This window comes from Esox lucius, chromosome 14, assembly GCF_011004845.1.
Source record: "Esox lucius isolate fEsoLuc1 chromosome 14, fEsoLuc1.pri, whole genome shotgun sequence".
Lineage (NCBI taxonomy): Eukaryota > Metazoa > Chordata > Actinopteri > Esociformes > Esocidae > Esox > Esox lucius.
Genome location: NC_047582.1, coordinates 4487428 through 4500824, shown reverse-complemented (window position 1 = coordinate 4500824; position 13397 = coordinate 4487428). Strand labels below are relative to the sequence as shown.

The window sequence follows — 13397 nt, the reverse complement described above, 5'->3', positions numbered from 1 at the left end:
GCTCTTTACTAATACTTGTTCTTTTATTTTTGTTGCCAAACGCCATAATCTCAAGTTTTATCTTGGTTTAATTGTAGACTATTTTGGTTCATCCAGGTATTTATGTGCTTTATACAGTGACACAGAGGGTCTATTGAGCTGTTGTCATATGGTTCGAGAGGCATATATATTTCAGTATCATTGGCATAGCTGTGGTAGTTAATGTTGTTGTTCTGTAAAATTTGGCCCAGAGGTAGCACATAGAGATTGAACAGAAGTGGTCCAAAAACTGATCCCTGTGGAACTCCGTATGTCATAGCCACCCTATCAGATTCATGATTACCAATGGTGACAAAGTGACTCTGGCCATCTAGATAAGATCTGAACCAATCAAGGACTGTCCCGGAGAGTCCTACTCAATTTTCCAGCCTATCTATAAGTCTTCTATGATCTACAGTGTCAAATGCTCCACTGAGATCTAATAGAACTAGAACTGTTATTTTATCTGAGTCAGTATTCAGTCGTATATCATTTTATCATTACTGTGGTGAGGTCGTAAACGTGACGAAAATGTGTCTAAGAGACTGCTTGAGGTCACAAAATTGCTGAGTTGATTGAAGACAACCTTCTCAATGATCTTGACTATAAAAGAGTTACATTACATATATTTTTGTCTCATGGCAGTGTGTCAAGGCAGCATGTAGAAGTTTTAAGATTTTTAAGGTTTTAAGGATTTTTGATCAATTGTATTATAATGTGACATAATAACCAAGTTATGTATTGGTGGTCGTATTGACGGTACAGAGTCCTTGTTAGACTGTGTAGTTCTGATGTTCCGTCTAATACTTTTTCACTAAAGAAATACACAAATTCATTACATTTCACAGTGGACATGAGTTCTGATGCTGTCTGCTTTATTGGGTTTGTAAGCTTGTCAACCATGACAAATAGTGTGGGTATTTTTGATATTCTTGTTAATCATTCCCGATAAATGTTGCTGTCTGGCCCTGTGTAACTCATTGTTGAAGCTACCAAGGCTTTGTTTATAGATTTCATCGAGAATTTGAAGTTTAGTTTTCCTCCACTTATGTTCCGTTTTCCTACATTCTCTTTTCAGGGCGCTTACCATCATGGTGGTTCTCCATGGTGTTTTCTGTTTGCTCATAATTTTCTTTAGCTTTACTGGTGCAACACGATCCATGGCATTCAATATTTTGGCATTCAAATTATTCAGGAGTACATCAACTGACTCAGCACTTATTGTTGGAGAGATAGCTATGGCTTCAATAAACTGAGCATTGGTACTCTCATTAATGTACCTATTCTTAACAGAAAGAGTTTACTGGAACATTCGGGGTGATAAGTGAATCAAAAAAGACACAATGATCAGACAGGGCCAAGTCTTTAACCATGACAGAGGAAATATCGAGACCTTTAGAGATTAGCAGATCTAGAATGTGGCCTTGAGTGTGTGTACGCTCTTTCACATGTTGAGTGAGATCAAAAGTGTCAAGTAGTGCAAAATGTTATTTGGCTTTATTGTCTGTACTGTTACCTATGTGGATGTTAAATTCCCCGTAATAATAAACAAGTTATAATCAACTGATATAACAGAGTAGTTCAGCAAAATCATCAACAAAATTTGTGAGTGTTGTTTGGGGTGAATGCGCTACATGTAAACAGATAGCAAGCGGAGTGGGATGAATTTAAGTGGACCATGGAGTGATATCGGAGTGGGCCATAAGGCTGTCACTCAATATCGGTCCTGTACCACTCAAATACCGCTCTGAATAGCACTCACTACCCATTATCCGGACATGCCTCACCAATTGAATACCTCTACGACAATATGCAGAAAAAATAAAGTCGCGTATGCATGAATTTCACTACTGTGTCGGCAACAAAGAATACTTGTCTGCCATGTCTCCGCTGATATACTCATAATAGAACAAGCAGTACTGTAAAGACAAACACTTTGGCTTTTGTGTGTGTTTTATTATTTAATTCTAAAGTGCATTTTGTATGCTTTTTATACAGCCTAGTTTCCATAAACTGAACTCTGGACGATGAAGCCAGTTCCAATACATTTTTTCATTGCAACCCTCTAATCAAGGACCTATTTAGACCGATGGCACCAGATGCATGTAATTAATGAGGTAGAACAGAAAATCAGCAGGCTCTAGACCTCGTAGGGTAAGAGTTAAGGACCTGGCCTGCTAAATGTTGTTTACATGATTGGTGCTTGATTTTCCTTGCAGCGTATAGGGTGTTGGAAAGATTTTTTTTTTTTCTTTCTTTCAAATGGCTGTGTCTATACGTACAAGGCTATAGCTCATACTATAAGCTAATAATGTAACCTAACATATTAAATTGTATCCATTTTATTTAGAAGGCATTGCTTACGACATGTAGCCTATTTGAGTATAAAGTGATTATACGTTCATGTTGTTAGTGCTTGTTTTACATACTTAAAATACATATGATAAACATACATAGCGACAACATAATTTTTTGTTTGATATTGTGACTTTCGAATTTGGATTGGCAGGATGTTTCCCAGTTAACGTAAGGTGATTTTAATTGAGTGGTAGGTGACTGTGTGGAACAACTGTGTCGAGAGCAAGTGCGGAATTTCTGGCTACTTAACAAAGCTCATGTACTCTGCATTGAACTGGAGCTGCATTTCCAGCAGAGGGATTAGGCATGACAGATTTGGATGTTTGGCTCAACTTTTACAGAATACTGTATTTTGCATTATCATTTTTAATTGGTGGACTCAATGAATCTCTTGTAGCGTGAGTGGGCCCTAACTCTATCTCCATCTTGCAGGTGTTGAAAAACATAACGTGGTACTCAGAGCGTTCGTTAACAGAGATCTCCCTGGGTAGTCTGCTCATCCTTGTGGTCATACGCACCATCCAGTTCAACATGACTCGGACTAGGGTGAGTCAAATAGACATATATAAAGACACACACATTCATTTGAGGTAGGTAATTGTCCATCTCTTATTTCCTCTCTACCAGGATAAGTACCTCCACACCAACTGTCTGGCAGCCCTGGCCAACATGTCGGCCCAGTTCCGCTGCCTACACCAGTACGCAGCTCAACGCATCATCAGGTGAGCTCTACTACTATGCACTCTAGAACTATTGCTGATTGTCAAAATGGAGGTGCCTTGCACTTTTCCGGGCTCTGAAACCATACAGTGAACTCGGATTTGATCAGTAGTTCATACCTTTGAGCCTGTAAGTTGGTCTGGGCAAAAGCGTCCGTTGAATCTCTTAAATGATCCCAGCCCCTATCTTGACAAAAGGAGAAACATACAAAGGTTGACGCATGTCTGAACCCAAAATGCATCAACTGATTACTCCTTACTTTTCTATTTCTTGACTGACAAACTATGGTTCCTACTGTAGGGAAGGCTTGTGACCACTCATTCACATAGGTGGCCGTACAACGGGTTCTTAACCACACTGGCATGCAAGCGTTGATGGATTCTGAACACAACTTGTGTGTTACATGACTAAGAACGTTCCATTGTTTCACTAGATGTTAATTAAATTACATTTCCAGATTGAAACCAGTGTTTTCAAGTTGGCGGTTTGCATGAATAGAGGGTTTAGTCGTACACAAAATGACTAGGAAAGTTTTATCGTTATGTGGTCCAATTATCACATTATTACAATTTACAACGCAGTGCTTTCCAGATTGAAACCCTGTTGGCAGATTGTTGGATTGGTAGTATAACTGAGTTATCTCTCACACTTTTCTCTTTGTGCCAGTGTCCATGTAGGCATGACGGAATTAAGCACAAGAAATTCTAAATGTCAACATTTAAAGGTAATCGCTTTGCGTGAATAGCCTGTTTAGTAAATCCTCCTGCAGGGTGGAGTGGCAGTATTTTATATGGTGAATATTTGAGATGTGATTGAGCTGGGGATTTGTTTTGGCAACTGTGACGTCTTGATGCGGAGCAACAGATTCCAGATTGCCCCGGTAGCTCTAAAGACTTCCAGCGCACAAACAAGCTCCGATAGAAAACATACAGACAGGAATACTTACTCCACCCGGATGATGTCAAATTGTTATAACCATTAGTCATTGATAATTAAATGTTTTCCACTTCAGGTTCTGCGCATGCAACAGCCTGAGCGTTGAGGTCTCTGCACTGTAAGCGTCAGAACATTGTCTGGCCTTTGAATGGCTGTCTCCCGATTGTTTCAGGAGATTTGCCGTCCATGTGGTTGGCCCTTAGCAGAGACATCATCATGTCTTGTGGTTCCATGGTCCGGCTGTGAAGCAGTCATTCAGTCAGATAGTCACTTAGGGCTGGTAATGACTCCAAGCTGTTGAGTAAGGCGGATTGTCCTTGGACTTTTTTAATACGCGCACACACACACACACACACACTCTCTCTTCTATGTGGTCAGGAGAGTTAGCGGTACGAATGAGACTGCGTAGCGCCAGACAAGTGACTCATAGGCTCACCCAGGACACACATACACACCATTGTTCCGGATTAGAAAGACCACACACATTCCGCTGGTCTCGCAGCAAACACACCCCCGGCCACGTTCCCTTCACTGTCCGCCATGGGACAGCCAACCACACAAACACACGCTTCTTCCTCACATCAATTCCTTCAGGATCATTTAACGCAGTAATGTGACCACAGAGACATTTTTGTGGACTGACACACACACGCAAACACTATGACTGGTTAGGGAGCTGGTGGTTGTGAAGGTAATTTAGTACATTCATGATGTTTCTCTGAGGGGGAAACTGTCCTCCAGCAATTTCCAAATGTCAGATTCCCACATTGACTCTTATTACGGATTCATGCTTGAAAGAGGGGCAACACCATTATGTCAATGGGCAGAGGTAGCTTAGGTTTGAAAAGGCTTTCCAGTACAATAGTGAAACCCTCCCCCCCATATGCGCGCGCGCACACACACACACACACACACACACACACACACACACACACGTGTCCATAGCTCCCAAAGCGATTTGACTGTATCCGTCAGAAAAGAGCCTGGCGTTAGCAATGGCAAAGTTACTGCGCATTCAGACTTTCTTAGCAGAGAGACTTGGGGTTGCTGTACCGTATATTGCTGGCCATAAATTGGATAAAGCAACTTAGTGGATTATAATATTTAGATAAAAAAAATATATATATTTACCACACACTGACTGCCAACTCCTAGCTTTGGGCAAAGCATTGATAATGTGTGAACAGTCAATATCGCAAAGGAGAGCACCCGTCAATGGTGCTTAAGGCTAATGTCAATGGAAAGGAAAGAATGGATTTTCTAGAACATTCAAGTGAGACTGTTTACTTAAGTCAATCACAAATAACAATCCAGATCAATACCTTTGGCCATCCATATCTGGGATATCTTGGTGTTATTAGTCTAGCTATTGGCTGATGTGAACCCAACTGGCAAATCAATAGTGGCTGCTCTTTTGACTCTTTTCTAAGCTTTTTCTAGCAGTAGCCCATGTATACAAATTCTGGATTTTTCCAGAATACTACTAATCAAACATCATGTTTTGCCTGAAAATGTCAAACTGATTCCCACTTTCTCTTTTTTCCTTCTTTCTCTCATCCCTTGCCCTTGTCTTTCGGTTATGTTAGCCTCGACATGTGTGGATGCTTGTATGTTCCAGACAATGTCTTTCCCACGCTACGATTATGGTCACCTCCAGTGACTGGTCACCACTGGCGACGCACTAAAAGAGGAGCACTTCCCTTTCTTGTTCTTATTCTGGGGTCCTGTGCTTGCAGGTTATTAAGAGGCTCCTTTGAACTACTGCTATCACTCTCTGGCTGCTCTCTCCCAGCCCATTTCTTGTTGATTTTTATGCTATAGTTTGGTCTGTCCTGATTCATGCATGAGCACAACATTATTTATTATGAAGGAATGATGGCTGGAATAGTGGATGTTAAGTGCAAACAAAATGGTATTCCCTAGTGCAGTAATTTTTGACAGACTCATTTGAGAAGTGCGCGTCGCAAAAAAAGAATAATTGTGAAATGCATTTTCTTGGTGCTAGATTAATCAGGTGATGACGGTAAATTTGCTACGAGTTGGTCATCAAACAACGACAATGTATTCCTTGTGAACCAGTGTCTGTCAGTGCTGTAGACTTGGGCTGGCAAAAACGGTCGTCAGTGCTTCTGGGCCTTCGCTGTCCTTTGTGCTGTTGGGGATCACCAGGTGTTCCCAATAGGCTTTCTTCAGACAGCCTTAGTAATGATACTCTTACAAAAGACCCCATAGAAGCTAGTACACAGACTCATCCCCAGATTGCTTGAAAGACCTGTATACCTTTCATTCACTCAATCATCTCAACCAAAACCTGGCTAATCAACCTCCACGACCTGCCTTGTCGATAGTGCTGGCGTACTGCACAGGTGTACTTCTAAACTAAGTAGTGCATTTATCTGTAGAAAATATAAGATGGGTCCATTTTACCTATATAAATATGCCTATTTCACAATATTTAAGGAAATGGATGAGAGACTGACATTGCATGAGACCTTGTGTGCGTACCCGTTCTCATCTGTGTGGACACTCAGCTCCTGTCTGATCGCCAGTGGCTAGGCAATTTGGTTCTCACTAGGTCAGCCTGACACCACTTGCAGGCACTGTCTAGACTGTACATGAACAATAGAACAGGCTGCCATGCCAATTATGCCAAAACAAATGTCTGACCGCTCACACCATGCCTGGCTCAGCCCTGCCTTCTTTGTGAAATAGGACGAAGGGGACACACCTTTAAAAAAAAAAGATGTTTTTTTTTGCAGAGCACATGTAATAAAGGTGTTTTTTTCCCCCCCTTGATAATATTGGTTTACAAAGAAGACAAAGCACCCGAGCATGCCCAGACCTTAGTCAGTGCCCTGAGTGTCTTCTCTGTTTAGAATCAACAAACTGGCCAGGGTTAAACAATATTCCCAATTATCCTCCCCAGATCTTAGTCATAGCTGATGTCAAGCATCTACATTCATGGGAAAAAGTAACAATGCCCCGTGGAATGCCCTTTTCTTTTGCATATTTGGACATATGGGCATGAAATGTTCATGTCAACGCTATTGGCAGATTAAGGTAACCTAATATATCAAAGGACACTTCTTATTCTTTGGAAGTCTATTGAAATGCAATTTCTGCATACAAAATAAGTAGCTCCCCAGCTTCAGTAACTGGTGTTACCCCCTTTGGCCGAAATAACTTCATGTAGCTGTTTCAGAGTTGCAGCTGGGCTTTGACTCCATTCCATAATCCTCAGTTTCTTTGGTTCATTGTCCTGTTGTAACGACCATGTTCAGTTAAGCCTCAGTTTTTGACTGATGGCCTCACGTTCTCCTTAATAATTCTCAGGAAATATATTGAATTCACAGTTTAATGGCAAGTTGGCCAGACCCTGAGGCTGCAAAGCTGCCCCATGCCATAATGCCACCACGTCCCTACTTTATGGTTGGTTGAGGTTCTTCTGTTCAAAGCCAATGTTTTGTTTTCGCCAAACATGGTGTCTGGCATTGCGGCCAAACAACTCTACCCAGAGCAAATAATTTCAGTAGTTTTGGTCTTAACCCAGGTGTTGTCAGGCATATCTTTTTAAAGATGCGGTCTCTTACTGACCATTGACTCATAACTTTGATAGTGGCAAGAGATGCCTATAGATTCTTTGATGTAACCCTGGCGTTCTTACAGAGTTCTATCAATATCTTTTGGTCAGCTCCTGGCTGGATTTGCTGGTACACGGGTCCCATTATAGCATTTTCTTTTCACTGTGTATAACTAGATCTTGTAGCTAATAATCTGGCATGCTCCAGATGAGATGGCGGTTGGTGTCCTGGGTGATCTCCTCCCAGACCTGGATCAGGGCATTGTTATGAACCAGCCGTTCATATAGTGGTCAAATATTATTGCGTAACCAGTTGGGAGAGAGTAATTCTATAATTTATTGCATTATTGGTTAGTCTAATGTTCATCATGTTACGGACTCGATCTTACAAACTTGATCTTAAAAACTTCCGGTCGTCCGCTACATAATAGACATCTCAATCCAGAATACACTGCACAGTACTGTGAGCCCATTGGCTGATTTCTGTTGCGCTTTGACTGAACGTGAACCTGAACATGAGCTCCTTTGATCTCATGTTGTGGGTTCACAGCAACAGTTTCCAAATGCGAATGCCATAACTGAAATAAACTCCAGACCTTTTACCTGCTTAATTGATGAAGAAATAACAAAGGAATAGCCCACATCTGTCCATGAAACAGCTTTTGAGTCAATTGTCCAATTACCTTTGGTCTTTTGAAAAAGAGGGGGCTACATATTAAAGAGCTGCACTTCCTAAACCCTTCCTCCAGTTTGGATGTGAATACCCTCAAATTAAAGCTGTGAGAATGCACTTTAAGCCCATATTCATTATTTAACTCTAACTTGAATATATTTTGGTAAACAGCCATAACAAAAAACATTAGCATATCAACAGCACCCGAATTTAGCATTTTCACAGGCATTGGCCAAACTACCTCATAACAAACAATGTCTTGATTAACCTCCTAAATTGTGGGGGATGACTTTTGGTCTCTACCCTCACTTCAGTTGGTTTCAAAAAAATACATTTCAACATTAAAGACAATGAGAAAATATATTAAGCTTTCACTTAATGTTTTATTGTCTCAAAACTGAATATTGCTCATGTTGGGGGCAATACCACAGGTGAGACAAGTCTGAACACAGACATTTTTCCTCTAGCAATTTGGCCACCCTGATTCAATGGGAAAGTTTAGGGTAATCCTAGGGGGTCTGCCCCTCCTCCCTGGAGCCCTTGGTCGTAAATTAAGGCCAAATGCATTGTTTAGTGTATATGATATTTAAGTTTCCACACACAAAAAAATCTGACAGACTGTCTGTAGCATGGTATGTTATTCTTTCAACTTAGCTGATTTCCTTCGTTATCTGAAGGTTCAGATTTATTGTCCTACCCATCAAATATTGTTGCGGTTTGTAAAAATGTGCTTGTCATATCTACACAGCAACTTAAAATTAGTGTGGAAATTAAGAAATCTCATAAGATTGGTGATGTTGACAGAAAACATCTATGATATCCCTAAAACGAAGGTACAATAATGAGTAATTCAGTTTAGACCTTAAACACTTTTACGTCAATATTTGTTCATTTGTCAATTTACCATTTTAGAATTTACACTCCAACGAGTATCAGGCATTGGTTTTTAAAACACGTACTAATTCAGTTATTGGTAAAGACCTAAACTATAGTATTTAACCAAACTCAATTTAGCTTCTGAGATAGCTCTAATTTTATTGTGGGAAATAAACTAGCTTTGGCGGTTATACCCTGTTTATAGGCTACGACTGTATTGGATTCAAATTCAGTCCTCATGGGACAGAGCATGTTTTCTTAATTCTGATGGCCATTAACTTTTGTAAGAAAACCATGAGATAATATTTTGCCAAATTAGAAAATCATCATTGTACAAATTTTAAATGTATCCCTTGGTTTAGATTTCCCCTAATGTACTAGCTAACAGCTCAGCACATGGCAAATGACCATTGGACCTGGTAAAACCCTATGACTGCTGTCGTTCGTCCAGGTGGACAAACAAAATGCGTCTGCGTAAATGTTGTCTCTCTTATCTCCTTTCCCCCCTCACGACTGTTGTCCTCTCTCAACCATCTTGAATTTATTTTGTCTTTGTTCTTAATATATACCACGCTCTCTGTTGGTCTTCCGTTCATGACATCCACAGAATCCATCTCGTTCAGCCAGAAAACTTTCTGTCAATTTTGATTTCAGGCATCGTTGGTAATGGTCATTTTTCTTTTCTGTTGGTGTCCATTTCGCGACATCATATTTATACATCCAAATGCATTATTTTACTTGCAGAATTCACTATATAATAACCTAAAACACAATAGCATTGTCAACTAAATACAGTTTAGGGCTTGCCTCAAATGTATCCACCCCTAGAGAGTTGCACAATATTTTTCGTGGTCTAGTCAGGAAGTAACTAGGTCTTCTCTCAAATGTATCCCCCCATAGAGATTTGACCAATATTATTTGTGGCCTAGTCAGGGAGTAACTAGGTCTTTTCACAAATGTATCAACCCCTACCGAGTTACACGATATCAGTCATGGCCTAGTCAGGGACTAACTAGGTCTTGTTTGACTACCAAATGCTCTTGCAATCTTAACAACGGTTCGTTATATGGTGTCATATTATGACTCACAGGCCATCTGTATACAAAACCAAGATCTCGTTCGGTTAGCCAGTTAGCAGTTAGCTCAGAAGTTCCGACAAAACAGTAGATTTTTAGTAGAATCGATAAGATTGTCCATCCCGTCGTGGCACCAAGCTGTTAGAAACCTGCCGTTTGTATAGTGGTGAAATAATGATCGCATACACTATTGTCAAGGGAGAGTGTAATTCAATTATTTATTGCAGCATTTGATAGTCTACTGTTCATGATGCTACAGACACGATATCTCAAAGAAACTTCCGGTTGTCCCCTACTTTATATACATCGCAATCCAGATACACAACACAGTACTGTAAGCCCATTGGCTGATTACTGTCTCGCTTTAGCTGAACGTGACTTCCAGTGTACAGATAAACTGATGTTCTGTTGAAATCTAAACATAACACGCCTACATTCATACAATTCTACAGCATCAGTGAGCTCCTGGACAGTCGCTACTTGGCGGCTTCGGGTTCACCGATACATAACATCCCAGAGGTTCTCAATGGGATTCAGGTCTTGGGAACATGAGGGCCGGTCAATGACATCAATGCTTTGTCATCCAGGAACTGCCTACACACTTGGGCCACATGAGGCCTGGCATTGTCCTGCACCTGGAGGAACCCAGGGCCCACTGCACCAGTTTAAGGTCCCCAGACAATCATTGAACCATGCTGGATGATGTTGCTGACAGCATAACATTTACCAAGGCGTCTCCAGTCTTCAGTGCCCCTCCTGTTCCTCCTCGCAAAAAAGAGCTGATACCAGTCTTGCTGCTGGTTTGTTGCCCTTCTATGGCCCTGTCCAGCTCTCCTCGTGTTACAGCCCTTCTCCTGGTATCTCCTCCATGCTCTCGAGACTACTGGGAGACACAGCAAACCCTCTTGTGACAGCGCGTATGGATGTGCCATCCTGGTGGAGCTGGACCATTGTCACTTCAATTTGCTCCAAAACAGTTGACATTGATTCACAATCGCTTATGCTTCCTAAATAGACATATTGATATCCTTGAAGTTTAATGGACTTTGTGTTATACTGTGATGTGTTCACTTAATGTTTTTTGCTCTGTGTATTATTCAGTTGCAATTACCTCCCTTTAAATAACACCACATACACCAAACTTAGAAGGTGCAAACTATTGGTTAAGCTAAGGTAATTTACACTTATAAGAAACCTGATAGTTTACCGCTTCCACCACTTTTAATGTGTGTTGGTATTTGTTGGATAATGAGCAGTGTTGGATTTGTCCAACACAAAGCACCTTGTTCATCCGACCATAGAACCTTTAAGGAAAACCTGCTGCCATGTGAAAGAAAGTGGAAATTGGTGCATGACAGCAACCAAAGCCCACAACCAATGTTAAAGTGGAGTGACTAAGATGCCCTGGTTAAGAAATCTGGGGATTTTTATGGTTGGACTGAGCATCCTCTGAGGATGGTGGCGTCATGTCCTTATAGCTTGGTCACAATGGGACACCAGACCCTACGTCCATCAACTATGATTTGGAATTTAAAAGTAACTGTCCTTGAGTAGCCCAGTCAGAGCCCCAACCTAAATCCTTTTTAAAATGTATTGTACTGCATTATACTAAGATTGCTGTCCATTGATGCAAGACAAGGGACTTTACAGAGTTTTAACAGTTTCGTAAACTAATATTAGTTGTGCAAGGTTGGTAGAGACTTAACCCAACAGATTCACAGCTGTAAATACTGCCACGGATGGTTACACCGGGCTGAAGAACTGGAGACCTATTCAGTCATGGTATGTCAGTTTAGTTTTTTTAATACATGTTGTTCAAAATAAAAAAAGTGTGCTGTTCACAAATCCTAATTTAACTGCACCAACTTTCTATAGGCAATATGTTATACGTATATCTCTTGCTCAACAAGCAAAAACATTAAAATGTCCTACTCCATGACTACAAGAGGTTGTTGGTTTGTAACCTGCACGGTAATATAAAAAAAAATAATAATAGTATGTACGCTAGCCTTGTAGTCTACATATGTAGGATTCAGGGATCTGATTAAGCTATGTTTCATCTTTCCAACATGGTCCAGAAAAAAGTGTGTGTGAGTGTTGAGTGTGCATCATGCGTCTGGAAAGCCAGTCTTTGTGTTATTAAGATGTAAGCTTGTGCGTGTGTGTGCATGTATGTGTGTGCGCGCACTATTAAGCTGTGAGCTCCCCTGTGTGTTCCCTCATGGCTGTTTACTTGTCTCTGGTTGGTATTAGTGAGCATCAGCAACCATCTGCTTGCCTGTTCCTAGTGGGGATAGTGGGAGAGGCTAGAGAGGTGAGGCTGTGGCCCATATGGAGCCCTGTTTCCTATGCCAGGCACTACTTCTGATCACGGCCCACTACATGAAGAGTAGGGCGCTGTTGGGGATGGAGCCTGTGGATTTTTCATGGGTAAGGGCATATGGTGAAGGACAGCTCCAAACTGTACGAGGCGGTCGGTAGGATTGATTTAATAACACGTGTTCTGTGGTCCATGCCAAGCGCAGTCAGTCAAGGTAGAAGTCCGATGAAATGATGGTTGTTACATTCAAAGTTGGACCAGGCACCTATAGTTCAACCGTTGAAAGTGGTTGCTAATATAATGAAAGCTAGCCAAGTGTAAGGAATAAAAGTGGTGGAAAATATTAACATGTTCATTATTTGGGATATTACCTTTGACGGTTTATTTTGTTAATTCGGGAACAAATGTATTTTCTGCACTTCTTGAATACTTGGAGGATCGCCGTACACATGGAATCAGTTTTTAAGTGTCATCATATCATCCTGTCCTTTGGTTCCAGGCAGTTCTCAGATCTAGAATTTAGTGGTATTTCTCCTTGAACCTGTAAGGTGTTTTCATTTGCCACATTGTCATATTACCAAAATAAGTCAATATTATCATTTTGTTCTTCCTTGGTTTGTTGGCAAGTGGGTATTTCTGTGCCTGTATGTGTTGCTATGTGGTGTGTAGCCTATGTCGTTGTGTGTGCTTGCACGCACACACGCGTGCTCATCCACAATGGCCTTTATTCAAGGTCGGTGAACCCTGCCCTGAGGGACTTGGATGATGTATGTCACCTATCCCCGGAGCCACAGACGTAACATTCCATCCCACCTACCATATAGATCATGTGCACAGTAT

At 41.0% G+C, this 13397-nt stretch overlaps 1 protein-coding gene across 2 annotated transcripts in view; it reads left to right on the top strand.

The window, feature by feature from the left end:
• dym (dymeclin) overlaps positions 1-13397 on the top strand; it is a 121565-nt gene that overhangs the window by 56314 nt on the left and 51854 nt on the right. For both annotated transcript variants that reach the window (XM_010892799.4, XM_020053452.3), the window contains 2 exons: positions 2809-2922; positions 3004-3098. In XM_010892799.4, the coding sequence (XP_010891101.2) occupies positions 2809-2922; positions 3004-3098 (209 nt within the window). The remainder of the gene's footprint in view (positions 1-2808; positions 2923-3003; positions 3099-13397) is intronic.